The sequence below is a fragment of the Lycorma delicatula genome, chromosome 2 (genome assembly GCF_047948215.1).
Source record: "Lycorma delicatula isolate Av1 chromosome 2, ASM4794821v1, whole genome shotgun sequence".
Lineage (NCBI taxonomy): Eukaryota > Metazoa > Arthropoda > Insecta > Hemiptera > Fulgoridae > Lycorma > Lycorma delicatula.
The window spans coordinates 161,494,990-161,517,944 of record NC_134456.1 but is presented as its reverse complement, the minus strand read 5'-3'; the positions used below and the strand labels follow the sequence as shown (position 1 = coordinate 161,517,944).

The window sequence follows — 22,955 nt, the reverse complement described above, 5'->3', positions numbered from 1 at the left end:
ATGGACGGTGAGCAGTCAAAAAAGATTTTCGATGTTTCGTGAACCAGCAAACCCATAAAACAAAAAAAGGTTATGTTTGTAAGTATGTACGTGTGTTGGCGTGTTTGAAGTTTAATAAATTTTTATTAGATTTTGATGAAATTTTGCACAGATATTTGTATATATGAGACAATTTGTTGATACAATTTTTGGGTCAGTATCTCAAAACGGGGGTTTGGAGATCAATATTCTCAACATTTTGTAAACAAAACTTCACTTATCTTAAGCTCTGTACATACAAGCGTGCTTATCTTACCATTTTTTAATTTTTAATTTATTTCATCCAATTTATGTTGGCTCACTTTGCTAAATCATATCAACATTTATTTTCTGGCTGAGCTCCTTTATTTACTTACATTTACAATGAAGCTATAAGTAAGTCGTATACTGACCATTACTTATATGACCACCCAGTGATAATCCTAAAATAATACAAAAACAATAACATAACATAACAAATAAAGAATACTATAACATAAATAATATAACATTTGAGTGCCTTTGAATGTCCATTCGAATTTTCAGTCATCATTAACATTAAAGCAACAAAATACATAACTTTAAATAGAACAGTAAAGGAAACAGTAACATTGAAACAGCCATGAAACAATAAATGTGTGCACCAAACCGTCAAATCAGATCATCATAACGGGCCATCAGCAAGATCAATCACATGGAGCCTTTTTAGCCTCCGAACGTCCTCGCAACTGTTTAGCAGATTCAAAGCGAGATAATTAATATGCATATCCAATTTGGAAACATACCTTCAAACTAGGCGTCCAGCTTTCTCTCAAACGTATGGAATGCCTACGTAATCGTGGATCTCGTCATTCCTCAGGACCGTGATTCGCGGGTTATGTTCCGTAGATGTTTGTTCTGAAATCGTTGAATGACCTACACGTTGCTGTTATAGGCCGTTTCCCAGAGTTCAATCCCTACATCCATATCGGTTTAAAGAAAGCTTTGTAGAGCAGAACCTTATAAGACAAAGTCGTGATCTCTTACCCAACACCCAGTACATCTTCTTCAGCTAATTTTAAGTAACTCCTTCTTCTCCCTAACATGATCACTCCAGATCAAACGGCGATCAAGGTAAGAAACGTAAGTACCTTACCATGCTGACTTGAGGTATCCTAACTCCATTTAACCGAACCGCTGAGCAATCTTTCCTCCTCGTGAACGTCACAGCGGATTAACCTTTATCCACCATTTTTGCAACCAAATGTTCATGGAATCCATTGCAGATTGCAATTTCTCCGAGGCAGTAGCCGGGTTATCGTCAACCGTCAAGATCGCCGTGTTATTCGCGTACTACGCAACCGTGGCACTGGCTGGAGTAGACAGGTCAGGAGTGTAGATCAGAAACAGAACCGGCCCCAGAAGTGAATCCTACGAACAGTGATCCTTTCATCCTCATAACCATCACACTAACTATTGAGGTGTCGCCTTTCTATACTGGCACGAAGAACAACCGCGATTCCACGTCGGATCACTCGCCTGTTCTTCATCAGAACTTAAAAAGAAAAAATTCATTTACATTGGTTACCTAAGCTAAAATCAAAATCTTGAACCCGCAGTAATAGTAGTTTAACTAGAACAGCACGTCAGATACATACTAAATCTAACAGGGCACAATAATGTAATACTTATGGTATATTCTAAAAATGTTGGTGTTAAAAAAATTATAAATAAATTAGTTTACAATTATTCATCAAACATTTGTATTGGTTTTGTAGTGTATTAATTTTTACGAACATTCGTTCAGATTTTTGTTTTATAAAAAAGCCAACATAAGAATATTTATTATGTTTTAAAAGCATAAAAATAATGAATAATTGGTCAAAATATGTTGACGAGAAGAGAATTTGGTTATTTAAAAAAACGTGGGGTACTGCTTAAGTGTAGACAGGTACGTGGTACCCGTGGGGGGGTTTGGAAAAAAAGAACAAGCAGTCAGGTGTTTTGCGATAATTTCACCATTTTTGGAGACTGGATCCTATTTCTATGCAAATTAAACTTTAAAATTGTTTTTTATAAAAGGCGTGGCTATAAAAAAACAAGTCTGCGGCAACTTCTGAGTATGGTTTGGCTCTGTTTAGTGATGTTACTATAATCATAAATAATAGCAGTAATAATAATAATAGTAACGTTAATAATAGATGTTTAAAAGAAATTTATAATAATGAAGTTATCTATTACATAGCAGGAAAATGATAAATAATAAAATTATTTAATTTATTTTAAATTATTTATATTGCATTAATGGTTTGAAGCACCATATGGTGAAATGAGGGAAAGAGAAAATGAAAATAATATATTATATTGCACTAGGAAAAAGCTTGGCTTTAAAACATTCTCGCAATTATGTTGAGGTTAATAAAATATAAGATTAAATAGTAAGAACTTTAATTTTTTTTTTAAAGTGTAAAATAATTAATTATATAATATTCATTTACATAACATATTTATATATGAAAACAAATTTAAATCTAATTTTAAGAAATAGGCGTTCTTTATGATAAATATAAAGTTTGTTCTTTATGACAATGTAACATTTAGGAACATAATATAAAACCTGCAAAAGATGTATTTTTTTTTAGAGAATTGTAAATTCTCAAACCAGGTTTTTGAGTTACAATAGATAATTTCAGTATTTTAAAAATAACAAAGTAACAAATACGCGTGTTAAAATATTATATTTCTTATTACTAAGCTTTTATTTTTTTTTGTTTAACCTCCGGATCCACCGTTAGGTATCGCTTCAAAAGATGAATGATTGTAGCGTGTGTTTGAAAATGTGCTATCCCTGACCGGGATTACTAAGCTTAAAATTATAATACTCTTTCTTTGTCATAAATAATAGTGATAATACGATAATAATCGTAACAATAATAATGATGATAACAATATTATTTCCATTTTCCGGCAATATTAAAATATTGAGTTATATATTTTTTGTGGGGCCAGGAGTGTCCTCTTGACCGCAGTACACACAGTAGAAGAAGGGACCTCCCAAAACAACTAAGTTGATTAGAATTTTTGTGTTATATGATACAGAGTGATTCAGGAAAAAAGGGTAATAATTTAGGAACTGATTTTACAGCTTGAAATATAAAAAAATGTTCATACAAATATATTTCCGAAAAATATTTGTTATCGAGTTAGGCTAGCGAAAAATTTCGTCAGGATTTCAGTTCACACAGTGTAATTAAACATATTGAAATTTTTAAGGCGTTATATAAGGGGGTAAAAGTTATGGATTCTTATGCTTATTGACCTGAAAAATAAAATATAACAGGTGGCTGAACTGTATCCCCCTTAGTTTTTTAATGAAATTCAAGAGTTTTCACTTTTCATGAATTGTCTCTGAGAGAAATTATTTAGCTTTTTTAGATAATGGAATTTCTTACAGCTATTGAAAATTTCTCAGCAGTGAAACAGATTGAAATGTTCTATCAACTTGATGGAGCACCAACAAATTTCACAAATGAAAGACCAGAATTCTTAGATAAAAAATTTCCTGGTAAATGTGTTGTAGGTAGAGGGTCAAATTGGTCACCTCGATCACCGGACCTTAATCCATTATAATACTGTGTATGGGGATGGATGAAATGAAAGGTATCCAAGCAAATATTACCCAAACGTAATGATATATAAAATGATCTTATACGTAATGATCTAAATAAATATAAATAATTTACAATACAAATAGAAAGGAGCATCTATATTGAAGAAAAAATACAAATAAAATGTAATTTTAGCCAGTTATGCAAACTTATTTTTTTATAGAATCTGTAAATTATGAAATTATAAGAGTATGAATACAAAAATAAAATAAAAAAAAATAATTTAAAAAGAATTTTTAGAATCTTATAAATTATTATATTGCTTTCTCTAGATAAAAATTGGTTGAGCATGTGTAAAAGCAAAAAGATTAACACGGTTCTCCAAATGCGGAGAAAATACAAATATACACAAAGAGAGAATTTGGATTGATATTTAACTTTTTTGTAAAATTAATTTTTCATTCGTCGTAAAAAAACAAAAAAATGCTACTATAATAACTGGAATTCGTCTTACGTTGCTGCAATATGAATAAATAATATATTTATATACCCAGTGCTAAATGAATGAATAATTTTGAATATTGATTTAGATAAGCTCAACCAAAGCATAAATATTTAAAAAATGAATATGGCTAAGAATTGTTATAAAAGTATTTATATGTATGATCCATTCCAGAATACATTAAAAATTTAATGAAAATATTTAGTTGCAATATAAAAAAAGAAATTAATGGATATTATTTCACGTTAAGAAATCTAATAAAAATCTCAGAATTCTATTCTAAGTTTTTGAAAAAAATTCGAATACATCTCAAAATATAAATTTGAAATACTAGATTCAATTTGTAGGTAAATTTAAAAGCCTAGCTTAATTTGCTGCATATATTTAATGAAAATCCTCTTTTTAATGTTAAACTTAAAACTTTTGTAAAATTTAACTTAAGTCCAAACTCAAATTTTAAATAACAAAATTAATTAAATTATTAAAATATAGATATAAAATAAGGACTGCCGAATATATTAAAAAAAGATACATCTTGATTTTTCTATGCCTCAACGGGATCTAATAATTTTGCAACGCTCTATCAAATGCACAAATCAATAGAATTCAGAAATCCTAATGAAGTCGGGCGTTTCTGTACAATATCCAGGTATAATTGAAACTTTTATATTTTTTTTTTGTTGCGGGAAAAATATGGTATCTATTTTCAAAATAGGAAGTTAAAATCAATTACTATACAAAAGAATGTAACAAAAAATAATCGGAATTACTTATTCATTTAACTATTAGCGGATAAGGTGATTAGTAAGGATGAATAAGTTAAAAAAAATATTTTTAATATATTCACTACTGAAAAATCATGTATTACATTTAGTACTCAATTCTAAACGTTAGTAACCGATTCAAAATCAGAAATTGTGTTACGGAATAATGATTGAAAAAACTAAGTCAAATTTCCAGTTTTTTAGGATGTAATAACATTTTTCTAGATTATGTCACATCATTTGAGATTATCAAATAAAAATAAAAAAATAACGTAGTGTCAACAACCAAAGTGGATCTCCTAATAAAATTTAAGTTTGTAGGACCAGACGTTCGTTGTACGTATATATAATAATTATTTTTTTGATGTTTGAAAAATTTGCTTTAGTTATATTACATCTACGTTACTGTAGCCTAATATTAGTATTAATATTAAGTGTTATTCTATAAATATTTAATGTTAACGTCGTTTTGTATTATATATATTAAAACAGGTGAAAGCATTTCTGTACTTTTAGTAATGCTCTTCAAACTTTTCAACGCATAGTGTAGAGGGTTGTGTTTCATGAACGCGAATACAGGAGAAGTGTTTATTTTTGTACTCATATCGGCCTAATCTATTGTTAGGAGAGATAATTCAACCATCGCTTATGGTAAACACACTCAATTACTATCCTCTCTTTCCCATCCACTATCTTCATACAGAATTATCATTTTCTCTCTTTCTCAATCGATCTCTCTCTCTCCTTTCCACTCTCTCTTTGAATATATGTTTATAATAGCGTGAATAACATGCTGTTAAAACACTTAACTTCGTCCCACTTAACAGCGAAAATTGTTTGAAAATTCATTTTTATCCTGTTACACGTTTACTTCAGTACCAAAATTAAGTTGAATAAAAAAAGAAAATTAAATTAATATAGAGTTACAAATACAACATTGTTGTTTTATATTTTGAATATATTAAAATACAGTTTCAATAATATAAGGAAAAACTTCTTAAAAAAAAAGGAAAGCGTGTTTATTATGCGTAACTATATAGCATTTTAATTTAAACATTTAATCATGTAAAGTAATAGAATTCTTTTAGGTTTCCTGCAGTTATATTAAACGGAAAAACATGTAAAAAAGCTCAAAAACAAAAAAAAAAAACACGAGAAAACCATTGCTACCAGTAAACAGATCATCAAGCCGGATTTTTTTACTTCATTGTTTTAAGTTATCCGAATCCTAAGTTCTTGAATTGACAGGCAGATCAGCAGGAATGTATCCATAGAGAATGAGGTTTAAGACATGACTTAAATAAAAAATACATAGAGTTTTATTATTTAATTTGTTGAATTCTCCATGTCAAATAGTTTCGTTACTGTAAAAGGTAATGACTGCCAGAACCACCACCTGCGTTTATGAAGGCTGAGCGGAAACGTTACATCAAGGTACTTAAAGACAAGTGGGAGGCCAGGTTAGCCCGCAAGTAGCCAGAAGCCATCCTCCTAAACGACAAGCAGGGCTCCCCAAAAACGATTAAAGAAATTAGAGAGGAATTTCAGACTGCTCTTCAGAGCAAGAGAACAATTTCAACATCAGGAACATAAAGGATTGCATGAAAATTCTGGTTGTTGTAGCGGATGAAAAGAGACAGAGTAATTTTAGAATCTGTTGTTAGTAAAACGTTGGAGGTCAAGGTGAAACAGAAAGGTAAAACAAGGCCTCCAGTAATTTTATATGACACAGATAGTCGCCTTTCCGTGGAGGAGGAGGTTGTGTCTCTCGTACGGGAGCAAATAACCGACTTGGATATGATGAAATTCCAGTGTGAGTCCAGGTTTTTGTTCAAAACTCTGGTAGTCTGATTCCCAACGTTAACCCGTTGTATTCGAAGTTGGGCCTACTCCGTTTAACAAGTTTGTTGCTGAGGGTAGGTTGTTTGTGAATTTCGTTTCTTATAGAGTAAGAGTACGTTGATGTTCAAAGATTTAAATGTTGTAGATTTGGTCATAGAGAAAAATTCTATCAATATAATTCACTCTGTGCGCACTGCAGTGACGAGGGTCACAAGCATGAAGAGAGTCCTAAAACGTCTGAGCTCCTACTTACGTAATTTTCAGAAGGTTGCGCAAGGATTGTAAGCATTCAGTCGATAGTAAGGACTGCGGTTTTTACTTGAGAGCTGTTGAAGTGTAATTTAGTTCAGCGCATGATTAAGTTACGAAAAGATAAATCCTAAACGTGCCTACATTGCTCTGCGAGTTTCGCAAATTTGTTGAAAGGAGCTCCCTCTATATAATTCTTCTGTAACATCCATGTATGGTAGAGAGCGATCTGCCAGGTTTTAATAGTTGAAAAACATTTTTATTGTGACATAAACACTATGTCAGCAATTCTGTGAAGAAGGACATTGGGATTGTGTTTTTTTGAGGCAGGATTTTGATACTCTTCATATCGCTGTTGTTATTGATGTTCTTGATTTCTGTGTTTTTAGTTCGTATTTTCAATATAGAGATCCCATTGAGGAACATTTACAAAAGTAGTATAGAATTCTTGATCTTGTTGGTAATTTTCCTATAGTGCTGGGTACTGATGTAAATGCTGTCATTTCTTTGGCATAGTGGAGTCACAGATATAATAGTGAAAATTACTTGAAGGCTTTTTGTACATTTTTGGCACTCCCCGTTGTATGGGACGACGCTGAGCACACCTTTTTTAAATGTGCTTGGTAGGTGGCAGATCGAGGGATACTAGAGGCGGATCTCGGAGCACTCACCCCCCACAATGTGATTGTAATGAGCATCAGGGAGAATGTGTCCCGACTCGTCGGCAACATTCTTAGAACCAAGAAGGGTAACCTGGATAGTCGTGAAAATTGAGTAGCGGCCTTGTCACACTAGGATAGGAGGACTCGTCCTGAAGTACTGTGTTAATAGGTTACGGATCGATTCCTGGGTAGAAAGGGTGCTGGTTTTAGTCGATAGCATTCTGATGTGATTGGATAATACCCTCAGCGGGAGCCAGACACTCCGTGCGTAAATGCATTTTTACCTGCCTTTCACTCCCAAAAAAAAAAGTATGGTTATTATTATTATTATTTTATTCTGAATTCGATTGGACACGGTAGTTTGGGAAGAGAAGGTTAGTACCTTCTCTTCCCAAGTATATCTCGAAGATTATTAATTTTATAAAATTTACTAATATAATATTTCAGTAAATACATTACTAATACCAATTTTAGTATTACCTTACTATGTTATTTCCTTTACTAATATTCCTTTCTTCTTTTTATTTGTGTACTAATATTTTTTTTTGTGTACTCTTATTTTGTTCCTACGTATTATTTCCTTTACTAATTTAATTTTATACTTCAAAACTATTAAATTACATTTTAAAATATTGTTATTGTAATAGTAAACAACTTTGGAAAATGCAAAAATGCTAAGTTTTATAATGCAAATCGTGAAATAAATTATACTTCTGTATGGTATGGAGAGAATTGTATAAAATATTTTTTAATTAATCTTTTGGTAAATTAAATGTATTTCTTAATCTTATAATATTAATAATTATTTATTTATATATATATAAATATTCTCATTGAACATGTTTGTTATGAGTAACATATGTTTCTTTTTGTTTCTTTTATTAGCTAACTTTAATCATATTCATCTTAAGTAGTAAACACAAGAAAACTTTTTTTGCTGGTTTTTTAATTTAAATTTCATCCTTACTCTTCAAAATATCACGTTTTTTGTGATACTTTTAAATATTAATTCCTTCTTTGGAATTTCCAGTTCCCCAAATAAAATATGATTCATAAATACATAAAACAACTGATTATTGATTAAATTAGTAAGATGGCATTAATTCTCATGACCAGTTCACAGCCACGGTAAATTGAGATAAAAGAATTTTCATTGAAAAAAAAAAAATGTTAATTTTACTTTTAAATTATCAACTCCTAATTGAAATTTTTATTTAGCTATTGATTCAGTTTTTTCGGTAGGGTCATGCTAAAATATTAGAATTTTTTAAAAATATGTTGTAATCAAAGAAATCAAACTTTTTTGTTATGATTAATATCAGTTTACCTAGTCAGTAGTATACCAGGGAAGAGTGATTTATGATTCAGTAATACCCTACTCAAGAAAAATAACATTGATCCGTAACTAAAAGAACAAGTACTTTTTTGCTAAAACTATGTTACTATTCTTAAAATGTTGCTGTATTAAAAACTACTTTATTCCTTCTATTAATATTATAGTCAATTCAGTGTTAAAGGTTTCTTATTGTACGAAGGAAAAATGACATAGTTTACTGTTACTGGAAATCTTAAACGAGATTCAGGTCAATTTCCTGAAATAGCAATTCATAAAGATAACAAGTTTCCCGTGCCAGGATTACCGGGGAAAAGTCGTGGCCAGTAGTCGTCAAACAGGTTGAACATATAGTTTTCGCATATGAACCTATCAATCCTAATTAAATGTAAATGGTAATAAGCTATATGTGTTATTCTTTCAGTATAACTACTGGAATCAGTCATACAGAACATAATTTCTCTTGCAGCTGTTCAACTTAATCTGATTTATATATGTCACAATTAACAAAAAAAGGCTGATATAATAGTGAACAGCAACAAATTAATGAACTTTTACCTCTCAAGAAATAATGCAGTATACAGCCAACTAAGTAAGTATATACAGTGTAAATAAAAACATACACAATACAATCCAACACATATACTATAATATACAACATATAGTGTTATGTTGTGTATTATTATAATATCATCCTCAGTGACATTATTATAAGTTTCAAAACCATCACTCATATAAAATCTTTCGGCACCGTCAGGATAATTACCAGAGGATCTTTTGGACCCTCTTTAAATTTTTATTTTCTCTGATTAATTTGAAAATTAATAATTATCTGCAACATATATAAAGGTACAATATTAACGATATTTTCAGTGGCATGGCAATGAAAAAATATAAAATGTTTCACCCACATACTATATTTCTTCATAACAAACAGTACAAACAATTACGTTAAAAAAGTAAACTTTAAAAAAAATAATACGCAGGAGTAGGAAACTGGAATAAAAGACCCGAAATTACGACACGACGTACCTGTTATGGCGTGGTGTCAAAAAAGGGCATTAACAATAAAGAAAATCTCAAAAGAGCTGACCGACAGGCCGACCTACCATGCCCGTATATAGGTGGGAAGGCCTGCTAGAGTAATCAGATACTCCTCTGGGTGGCTTAATACCATCAAGACGGACCAGCCCAGGGAAGTAGAGAAAAAACTACATAATTGTAGGGGGCTATGAATTGTGCTTCTAGATAAGTATCTCAAAGTTATTCAGCACTTCCCTCGTCAGTGGTATTTCTATTAGTGTTTAAATGGTAATGGTTTTGATTTTGAAGTAATTATGAAACTTCTTTAGCATATGGACGAATATTGTAATTTGATATGGATTATGTTGGTATCAATTTTTTCTAATTTAATATATTATTAGATTGTATATTGTGGAGTGCATTAAGTTTAACGATTTTATGAGCTCTCTCTCTCTCTCTCTCTCTATATATATATATATATATATGTATGTATGTATGTATGTATGTATGTGTGTGTGTGTGTGTGTGTGTGTGTGTGTGTGTGTGTGTGTGTGTGTGTGTGTGTGTGTGTGTGTGTGTGTGTGTGTGTGTGTGCGTGCGTGCGTGTGTGTGTGTGTGTGTGTGTGTGTGTGTGTGTGTGTGTGTGTGTGTGTGTGTAAAATTTGAATGTATGATTTATCTTTGAGAGTGTATTGTGTACGATGATATAAAAAGGGTCGTTAAGGTATTGATTTTATATGCTCTTTTTATTTACCCGGTCTGCCCGATGAAGTATTTAATGTAGCCTAATATGTAAACTACATGGCTGTTCAGGTAGTTTGTTGTATGATTTTGATAATTTGGTTGGATTTTGTACAGCGCAGATTAATTTCCTGTCCTAACGTTTAGGCAATTTTGTATCAAAACCGAATGACGTATATTACCTATAAAATCATATGCTTTGCCCACCATTTTGTCCGGAATGATGGTTGCAAAAATTTCCTGTCCTTCCTTCATGGATTTTGAGGTTTCATGTTGTTAATTTAATATAATCATTAATTGAAAAAAAAAAAAAAAAAAAAATATATATATATATATATATATACAGAATTGTAATGCAAATTGCTTTGCTTTGACTACAAAGCTACATTGAGTGAAACAAAATTATTTACCTAGATAAAACAAAAAAAAACTTGTCTGTGAATAATTACCGGTATTAGAAAATTAAACTCTTAGTTACGCTTAGGCACCAGACTTATCACAAGCTGCCTTTAGCATTTTTATGCAATTTACTCATATATTTTTTTACTCATATGCCATTTTATTTCATACGAAAACTTTTTTTATCGATTATTTGTAGTCATCTTATGAACAGATTTGATGAACAGATTTCAGTGTAACAACAAATATTTAGTACGCAAACGTTTCAGGTACAGTACGGATTAAGTTTCAGTTAGAAATACAGAATGAGTGGAAAAAACACTGCGGTCATTCACTGATGCAGGAAAATTATGTATTGTTACATAAACAAAGGAGCAAGAAAATCGTTCTGTGGCAGAAACAATTGATGTAGCAGAGACTTGTATTCATGACTGGTGAAAGATAGAAAGCGAATTTCGATGTAGAAACTTGAAATATCCGGAAGTAGAAGAAAATCTGTATCGCATAAATATGAAACGTACGTCAATGTGTTTACGTGATGTCCGTAGAAAAGTGTCGGATGAAAGCCCTGGAAATTGAAGATGAATTAAATATTGGTTAGAGATGAAAGCAAGTGTTAAACTGTTCGCCGATTTCTTTGCCAAACATTTTTCTATTCGAAGAATGATGATAATAGCACGGCGGCTAACAGAAGCATACAAAGATAATTCATACATTTACCAAAAATAAACAGTTAATTCCTATCAAATTGGGAGTGCGGATTAATCTCTGGTGGCTTTGGAACCGCCATCAACTAAAACATTAAAAGTACAGGGGCAAGAGTGTTCAAATACGATTTACAAGACTGGGTTAAATTCCTCTGAAACCGTTGACCATGCGCTTTATTACGAAAACCTTTCATACTTGTTATGGACAGTTTAAGTGTAACATGACCGATGATGTAAAGCAAAGACTGATTGCTGAGGAATGTGATCCGGTCATTATTGCTGGTGGAATGTCATTTACTCCTCAACCTCTAGATATCCGCGTAAACCAACCATTATAAACCAAACTTTGTAAGCATAAACAAGATGGATGACCAACACAACCAATTAGAGTACATTATCTGGTAAAATTAATAAATCATCATCGATTCAGATTCGTAAGTGGGTTATTGCGGCTTGGGCAGAAATAACGGATGATTTGATTAAAAAAAATCGCTCAAGAAATATTGTGTTTCAAACGCTCTGGATGGATGGTTATTTGTGGTTAAATTATTATGAAGGTAATTTCAATTACCTATAAATGCAGTAAATGATACTTTTATGATCTTTCTGTGCATAGCCACATTTTATTTTATTTTTTGGGTTCTATGTGTTGTATTATTTATTTAAAAAAATACGATGCGGCATATCCCACTAGCACTTCAACGAATTGTATAGCCAAAACGTAAACTGTCAACCAGTCAGTCCATCGACCAAATGACAACTGATGGAGAGGGTTCCTACGTCTTGATATTAACCACAAAACAAAGAATATGGATAAGTGTGGCGTAATGGGGAATGAACGATTTACTATCAAAGGAACCCCAGTTGACAAACAAACCACTCAACCCAAAGAATAAATCAATATACTTTTCAAGCAGTAGGAGCCTATCTTCACGTACAATCTAACTAGGTGCTAGGATAATTTTACCCGGGCATGAACACCAGATTATTGATTATGTATTGTTTAACTAAATTATATGCGGTAATAAAATTTACTTTTCTTTTAAAAATTAAAACGCATCGGATTGGAGGTTGTTTCAGGAGTATTTTCAATGAAGGACTGGATTTTTCTTATAAAAAAAAAAATCATACTCTTCCCATAAATATGACCAAACGAGCACGTGCGGAATTTTACAAACAATCCTGTCCGTCTGTGAAATCGAGTTATAAGAGAAATTTAAAATAGCCGGCTAGCCAAGTACTTCTGTAGAGGCGGTAATCTATGATACAGTAGGTCTTTATGAATGTCGTGTATAGGTTTATAGCGTTTCACGTAAATATATATAGTATATATGTTTTAACTTGTAAATAACATATTCGTTGCTTCGTATGTTTGCAAAGCGATTAACATTCAATGAGGCAAAATAAAATTATGTTTGTGATGTTATCGTGGTACCGCACAACACATATTTATTTAAGAATACAAAAAAAACCTGGATTGGAAGCATTCACTTTTATTCTGATCGGAGGAAATTTTATTACTATTACATTGCATTGAAATATTTTTAACAGTTACACTTCATGTTTTTTTTTTTAGAATAAACAATTCATTCTTGTAATTTAATCTATATATATATAATAAATTATTTCCTTTTTATTTTAATGATTCAGATTATTTTTTTTGCAATTTCCCTTATAATAACCATCTTTTATTTCATTGTATCCGGACGGAAATCCCAAACAAAAGATAAAATGTAAACAATGATACGGAGTGTTTTGAAAATACTACATCATTCAGATAGCTTGTTTGAGAACAAAAGATTCAAAATATATTTATCCATATTGTTTCATTTAGATAAATTTAATCCGATTTAAAAAGGAATAAATTCTATATTTCCTTTTAATATTATAATTAAATACATATATATTCCTGCAATTTTTTAAAGCCCATTAATTTTTTCTGTTCCAAATAATAAAACAATACTGAAAAAATAAATAAATTTAACAATAAAAGAAATGTACCATGGGCGGACAGTTTTGATATCAAACATTCGAAAGAATTAAACTTTATATTAGAAAGAAAAATTACCGATTTTGAATAAAAAAATTAATTTGTACAGCATTCAAAAATTAATTGTGAATACACATTCATTACCTTGCGTATAGAAATAAGGTAAAAATATTTTAAACAAACAAATTTAACATTACCTTAAGTACGTTAGAAAATTATCCTCCATTCCTTGAAAAGGCTTGACGCTAAACCTGTTTTGCTTTATTAATGTAAAACTATAAATTAAATTTGCTAAAAAAGAATGAGCCCGTGTTGATTAATTCCCGAAGACAATAATTATAAAGTAAAATAGAAAATAAAAATATTTTCTTACATAGAATAAAAAAAGACGAAAAAATTTAACAAAAGAGCACTTGGTTAATTATAGATATAAAATGCCAAAAAATCATCCATGATATAATATTGACGACCCCCGTGATGAGTGGTAACTTTTCTGTCTTTTATCCGGAAGTTTTGGGTTCGAATCATGGCCAGCTTTAACATTTTTCATACTATAAAATCATCTGTCATTTAAAACGAAATTTTAATTGGATCAGCCGATAATGTTGAGTGTTATCAAATAAATAAATTGTTTGAAGACTTACGTCAAGAAATAATTTTACTACAAAATAAAGTATTAAACATTTTACTTACTAAATATTAGTTTATTAGTTTGAAGGTTTATTTTGTCATCAATGATAAAAAGTTACATTGTACAAAAAGGTAGGGAACCAACAATTAATCAGATGTTTAAAATTTTTTTTTTAATTTCTTTAAAATAATTGAGATTGTCTTTTATTAATAACAATGTTAAAACATAGTCCCTTTTCTTACTTGCGGTTAAGGTAAGAAATATTCTGATTTTTTCCGTTTTCTTGCTATTACTTTTTAATGAAATAAACATTTTATTTTCTGCTTTTTGTGCGGGTTGTCGAATATAGTTTATTGGTTAACCTGGGTAGATAGTTTAAGTGTTACGCATTACGTTTTTAATTAACGTTTATAGTTCAACTTATCTACAGTTAACACGTACTGTTTAAATGAACGAAAATGGTTATTTAAATGTATAAATGCTTCTACCTCGATTAATGTGAGGTACAAATCGGTCTAGAAATACAGATATTTACTATTAAAAGACTAATAATTAACTTTTCTATTCATTTTTTATCTTTATCAATTTATTTATTAGTTTATGTTTTTTTCTTTGTTTATTATTGTTTTGCATATCGTTCTTCAGCCGCTAAAATGACCGTTAAACAATTTAAAAATAAAAAAAGTGAGTTTTCGTTGTAATATTGCTTTATATTAAAATCTATTGGCTTAATTTTATTGCGTTCAAACATTAAATATTGTAAATGCATTTTTAAAAATTTATTGCAAATAAAAATATTATTATTGATATTTTTTTTAGAAAGTTTGGTTTTGAATTTTTCTTTCAAATAAAAAAAAAAGTGATGTGGACGCCACATGACTTCCTTGTACGGCTATTAAATTACATACACACATTGTTTGCTGCACTTCATTTAAACCTATTTCATTTGAAAGTGAGATGCTCCAATTCTTCAATAAATTGGACATATACACATACAATTGCTGAAATATTAACGCCAAATATTTATACAATTATTAATTCGACAAACTTACATGAAACATTAGACTAGATTAAAAGTCCCTTTTTTACAATTAACATTTGTAACCAATATAAAGAAGTTCACTGAACGGAATAGTTTAATTTATATTAACTTTTATTTACACGACACACCAGACATCTAAAACCTTTGATAATCAGCAACTCACGAAGATACGAATAATACTGATCTAGTAAAACGATTAATGAAGGGATATTTATTATAAATATTTGGAGTTAATAAAAACTAATATTTCAGCAATTGTTTTTCTGTCCAATTTATTGAAGAATTGGAGTGTCTTACTTTCAAATGAAATTTGTTTAAATGCAGTGCAGCAAAAAATGTGTGTATGTAATTTAATAGCCGTACAAGGAAGTCATGCGGTGTCCATATGAGATTTTTTATTCTTTAAATTCTATTCATTTATTTAATTCTACTATTCACCTGTGACGTTACAATACAGCACACAATTGCAACAGCTGAAGTCCTGCTACACTAGCGCTCCTTGTAGTGACAGAGGGTACTATTGAGGCAGTATACCCACTTAGACGCTAGTTTATTTATCATCTTTTGCGGTGAGCGTGCGATTTTGCAAAAAATGTTTTTGTACTTCTTATTATTATTATTTTTTAATTGTTAACAAATAAGTTTAAAAAAATAAGGCCTTAATCAGACGAAATATCGAAATGCTTAGGGTGGGCTTGCTGTACAGCCTCACCCTTAACTTTTATAGTTGAAAATTTAATAGCATCACCAACCCGTATATAGAAGTAATCTGACTAATTTAGGTCAAAATCGGTCGATTAGTTCTGGAGATATAAGGTGATTTAGAGTGCGACACCGAACACACACACGTACATAACGAAGATCTGGAAATTCATCTCCTGGGTTTTTGATACTTTTGGTTCCTTATTTGTCAAAACGTAAAGGTTCAGTGAAAACCGCCTGTGGCCAAAATGGATGAATTACCATACTTAATATTTTTTAGCTATAACTCCGTTATAACAATAGGAGGGAAGTAATAGGTCGAATTTTTTATTGTATTACTGCTAAATATTGCCTACTTTTTAAATGAAAACGAATTGACCTGTGGTACCTATGTTGTTTAAAAACTGTTTTGTCAAGTATGTAAATTCCAGGAAAGAGCTTTATTAAGCGGCCGATGAGAATAATTTTAAGAGAAATTAAACTATCACTTTGAAAAAATGAAATCCATGTTTATATTTATTTTTTAGTGCTAAAATTTATTTTTAATTAACTTCTTTACATTTACTGATGAAAACTGTTAAAAACTGTAGAAATCAAAATTTACTGATGTATTTCATTTACAAAAAAAAAAATCTGAATAGTTTCTCTTTATTATTGACTTTTTATGATTGTTTAACACAGCTCTTTCTTTGTGTTGACGCAGTTTAAAAAAAAAAAAACAGTTTTCAACCACTTTAAACTTCAGATTCCTTTTAAAAAAAAAACAGTAGACTGTTTCTACTGTTTCTGTTTCTAAAACGTTAGAAAAAATTGTTAACGGATTACTTATTTTTTAATTAAGTTCTGTTTGCAATCATCTTAAAATCTCGCCTTTTGTTTTATTATACTGTATGTATGAATGTACGTATACATACATAGATATACTAGTATAAATATATATATATATATATTTATTTATTTATATATAAAATTTTTAAAACTTCTTTTAAAAAGTACTTTAACATTTTTTTCGCTTCAATTTTTTTTTAAACTATTTTAAACTTAGTTTCAAATTTCCAGGAAATTATTATTTTTTGAAAGTCTCTCGAGAGTTAATTATTTAACAGTTTCTTCATTGAAATTACCGGTAGAACTATAAAAAGTTTTAAGAACTGTTTAAACGGATCCGTCGCATGATATTTTATTTACCATTTTTTGTTCGATATATTACAAGGGTTTTCTCTTTTACATAGAGTTCTGTGTTTAAACTAACTTTCGTCGTTTTTGCCAATGTTTTTCAATTCCCCCAGAGTGTAATGACTAAACAGGTTAGTTTAATGACAAACATAAGAGTAATAAAACAGAAATTTTATTAAAAGTAAATTAATTGTAGGAAATGTATGCGTGTATAGGAATTTTTAATCTACATTTAGAGGTTATATTTTTAGTAAATCCTTATTGTTATAGCACTAAGATAAAAATAAAAATATAGTACACATTATGGTTTTAGGAGGACAAAGAAAAATTTTGAATATAAAATGCAAGAAAGTTTAAAATGCAGAGGTTTCGTTTACATATTACTAATATGTATGCTTCAGGCTGTGATACAATGCTTCAGTACGCCCAGCAAGCTACCTCTTCATGCATATGTTGCCATCTCCTTCCCTCATGCCACACTACTCTTTTCCATAGCCTCATCTCATCCACTTCATTATACAAACACAAAAGATGGAATTTCTAATATCGAACGCAGAACGACGAAAAAGCGATTCAAACTTTTTGCCCAGGGCTATAGGTGGTATGAGTAAGTGTGTACAGGTTCTTGTGTAGTTGCATAAGTGTATATGTGGTTTTGTAGAGTTGGTTCAAGCTAACCACACCTCAGGTGTACCTTTATTTACATCATCTTTAACAACTTAACTTTTTTTTGTATATGGCACAGTAATTTATTATTTTCAAGCAGACACTATTATTAATTTCTTACTTAGAAATATATCCAACAAAAATCTATCTAAGAATTCATTAATTATTTTAAAATTAGTATAAAATACCATTAAATACTAAATAAACTGAATTTCCGGCATATGTATTGTTTTCTTTCTAGACTTATATTTTTAATTTTTTCACATTAGCCACTTAACTGTTGATGAATTTCTTTATTTCTATTTCTTCTCTTATCTTTGTTTTATTTCAGTTTGTTACATTCTAAAAAAAATATTAATTTTATATATTCTGTTTTTCCCTAAACAATTTTTACTTTCCACTCTTTATTTCTCTTCTTAAATACCTAAATAGAATAAATGACCCACTAATTAAGGTGTGGTGACAATTTGCATCATGTTACTTTCTTCGTTTCTAAAACATTATAATCTTAAATTTTATTTCCCGTTCAATTTTAGAATTATTCTATAAAATAATATAACGGGTGTTTTTTTTAAGAGTGATAAAAATTTTGGTAGAGATAGCTGTCATTTGTTTTGTTTTGATGACATTTTGTTTTGTCGTTTAAGATCAGTGAGGACTGGCAAATCATGGAAAAACTGACACCGCAACAACGTTTAGAAATTGTGGAAATATATTTCCAAAATCAATGTTCTGTTCGCCAAACGTAAAGAGCACTTCTTAATTTTTATGGTGCCCATAATCGTCCATTGCAGCAACTTATTCGTCGAACTAATTATAAATTTCGAAAAAAATTTACTCTACTCAATGAAAAACTAACAAGACAAAGATCCAGACGAAAATATCGGTGCTGGCAGTGATAGTGTTCAAGAAGGTGCGAATGTGTCTATTCGTCGCCGTTTTCAACAACCTGGATTTTTTCCATCAACTAAATGAAAAATTCTACGTAAAGACCTTGGTTTACGCCCATACAAGATGAAATTGGTGCAAGAACTGAAGCCGCAAAACCATAATAAGGGTCGTTTTTTGGTGAATGGTGCCTAAATCAGTTTTAATCTGATCCACATTTTTATCGAAAAACGTTGTTGTGTTCAGTGATGAAGCTCATTTATGGTTAAATTGTTATGTCAAGAAACACAATTACCGTATATGGAGTAAGACCAATCCTCAGGAAATTTACGAATCTCCATGGCACCCTGAAAAATGCACTGTATGGTGTGGGTTTCATGCTGGAGGCATCGTCGGTCCTTAATTTCTTTAAAAATGAGGCTGGAGTGCATGTTACTGTCAATGGTGATCGTTATTGGACATCAATGATCACTGACTATTTGTTTCCAAATTTACATGACATCGACCTGCAACAGTTTTGGTTTCAACAGGTGGTGCCTTACCTTACTACTACCGAAACAATCGATTTATTAAAACAACTATTTAGCGACAAAATTATTTCACGAAATGGTCCAGTGAATTGACCTCCAAAATCATGTGACCTAACACCACTGGGTTATTTTCTTTGAGGATATGTGAAGGCTGTGGTGTATGCTGATAACCAGCAACAATTTACCGCATTGGAAGCAAACATAACTCGTGTTATTAACGAAATACATCCCAAATTACTTGAAAAAGTGGCTCAAAATTGGACTGATCGAATCTGGTTCATCAAAGCTAGTCGTGGTGGACATATGACGGAAATTATTTTCAAAAATTAAATGTAAGAAAGTTATCTTTCAGATAAAAACAAAATTGGCTTCAAACTCATCTTTTTATGTGCTTTATTTCAATTCAAAGTTCTATCATTCTAAAAAAAATACCCATTGCAAAACCTTTATTCTTTGTCTTCTTTGCATTCTTATTTTATTCATTTTACTGCTATACAGCGTTAATATTCTCTGCAAAAATGTAGGAAAATTTATTACATATTTTCCATTCTAACAAAGTTACTCATATTGTGTTTTATGAGTTACTTAAAAAAACTTATTCTTTAGGTTGGCATGATTTTACCAATTATTATCTTTCTTATATCATCCATCTATTTCCATTTTTAAAATAAAATTAAAAAAAAAAATTACGCATAATACAAAGCAGTGTCATATCGGAAAATGCTAATGTTAATCTTCCAATCTACTGGTACTTTTGTATGTAAAAAAAAAAGATTATTATAATTCCTCAAAAAAAAAAAAAAAGATTATTTTACGTTAGGTTTTATAAGCCTATGAAATCGTTCATTTAGGGAAAGACAATAATTGCCAATAACCGGCATCCGTGGAGGGAGTGTTAACGTCTCGACCTTTCATCCGGAGATCCCGGGTTCGAATCCCGGTCAGGCATGACATTTTCACACACGCTACATATTATTCATCTCATTCTCTGAAGCATACCTAACGGTGGACCCAAAGGTTAAAAAAAAGAAAAAAAAAATTGCCAAAAGATATATCCCATGACTGTTTGAAACATGTGGGGCTGTAGAAGCTCTTTTTCATATCTGATTGTATCAAAGTAGATGTTACACAAAGCATTTTTAGTGTAATTTCATTTTTACGTTCCTACATACACGTTTATCTAATTGAACTAGACTAATAAAATATGTAACAGACACAGAATATTTCATATTCACTTAAAAAATAAAAAACACAAGTTTATGTTACAAAATTGTATAGAAATTCGTATGTGAGTATACTATTCTGCAGTACTTATGTTCATCTTTAATTATACGGCCTACTTTTTTGGTTGAAAAGAACTCTGTATGACTGTTCTCTCTCTTTTATATCTGATTGTTCATAAATTATAACTGCATCAGATTTTTAACAGTTTATTGGAGGATTTAATAATAGACTTAGCCACCTTATGCTATAATTATCAAAGTTTTCTTGTATAAACCGAATTAAAATATAAAAATTGTGTAATACTCATTTTGATCTCGCTACAGACATACGGGCGCGTGAGCGTACCAACCCTCCTCATACAGACACACATCAAACATATATATATATATATATATATATATATACATAAGAGGTATGTTCGAAAAGTAAGTTTACAACGTGTCTGTAGTTTTGAAGGATATTTTCGTTTCGAAGTTGGGACTCCTACGTAAAAGGGAGGTCCAGGTGAAGAGAACATACCTAATTTAGGATCAGTAGCTTGATTTGTTACGGTAACTCCAGGTCAACCCATACATGCCGACAGACACTGCAAGAATATCCAAAAGCTTCATCAGACCATTCAAAATAAAAGAAGAGGGCAGCTGACAAAGGGAGTGTGTCTGTTTCACGATACCGCTTGGCTCCACACGAAACGCAAAACGGCTCCTCAACAGATTTGTTTACGATATTCTGAACCAATCTGCCCATAATCCCGATCTAGCATCAAGTGAATTATTTCTTTTCATCCTTTTGTAAGATCATATCGACGAAAAACGTAGAGAATAATGTTAGGTGTGAATGATCAAAGAAGATGGCGGCAGGGACGTGTAACACAGGAATACAAAAGGTGATACTCCGGCGGACCAAATGCTTGGAACTGAATGGCGGATTCGTAGAAAATAGTGGTGTAGTTGCATAATATTTCTTTGCGCAAGTTTCAAAACTTACTTGCGTAAGTTTCATTAATAAATATGCAATTTTTGATTTTTATAAAATGTTTGAACCTTACTTTCCAAACACACCTCGTACATATTTATAGCAAATAACTTTATACATGCTCAAACTTAACTCTTCATCCTAACCAAACTGGTAAATTAATCTTTTTAATATGGAAGAAAAAATACCTCTCGTTTACCTGTCATAAACGTAGATAACTTATTGGAAAAATCTTTTCAACAAAACGTTCTTCATACACTATCTTCTTCATACAGTATTTTAAGATATTATTCTACAATATTTATATATATATATATATATATATATATATATATATATATATATATACGTACTTACCACATTTTGAAATTAAAGTTTTTTTTATATGTACATGCATATATATATATATATATATATATTTAAATCAACATATAAGTGAGATTTACTCGCTTACTAACGGATGTTTGGCGTTTCTTGCTAACGGGATCTATTATTATTGGAAAAATCTTTTCAATAATAACAATAATTTTTGTTCATCTACGCGTGTGTTATTGTTTATAATGCTGTATAAATGATCGATTACAACAATATTTTATTCTATAACAAATGTTACTGAGATGTTATCTAAATTACTTTTTGTTATGTTGTTCATTACGTATTCAAAATAGTTTCATATTATATGACAAAACATGTTACAATTAAAATTTATTTTGGTTTCAGTTCCACCAAGCGTCCGGACATCACCAGCAAATGGCCAATTAACCGCTAGGAAGGGTGGTACAGTCACATTAGAGTGCAAAGCTTCCGGTAATCCCGTCCCAACAATTTTGTGGTCTCGTAAGGTATGTGTGAATAATAAAATTATAGATTAAGGTTTGTTTTACCATAAAAATTAAAATAAATAAATTACCATAGTTAAAAATATATTTTTTTGTATAATTTTGATGCAAGTAAAAAGATACATTAAGAATTTCTAGACTAAAATATAAATAAAATTTTATTTTTATTTGAGGCTTAATTTGATATTTTTTTCTTCGTACAAGGAAGTATTGTAACTTGAATTCGAAATTGATTTCATAATTTACATTAATCATCTTTTTTTTCATTTTTCCAGTAACCAATATTATTATTTTTATTAATTTGTAATCATATGTTGAAAGATTCCCATTATGTTGTTCAGCTTTGTAAATTCGTGGCTCAAAACATAGCTGTCCCTTCTTCAGTCAGTAAATTAAAACTTTAACTTGTTACGTTTTTGGATCTCTAAGCCGGGATGTATTATTAAATCGAATTCAATCACAAAG

The 22,955-nt window shown here is 30.4% G+C and overlaps 1 protein-coding gene across 1 annotated transcript in view; it reads left to right on the top strand.

Annotated features, from left to right (window-relative positions):
- Nucleotides 1-22,955, top strand: part of LOC142320294 (lachesin-like) — an 884,028-nt gene that overhangs the window by 778,504 nt on the left and 82,569 nt on the right. The window contains exon 4 of the mRNA XM_075358001.1: nt 22,372-22,493. Within this exon, the coding sequence (XP_075214116.1) occupies nt 22,372-22,493 (122 nt within the window). The remainder of the gene's footprint in view (nt 1-22,371; nt 22,494-22,955) is intronic.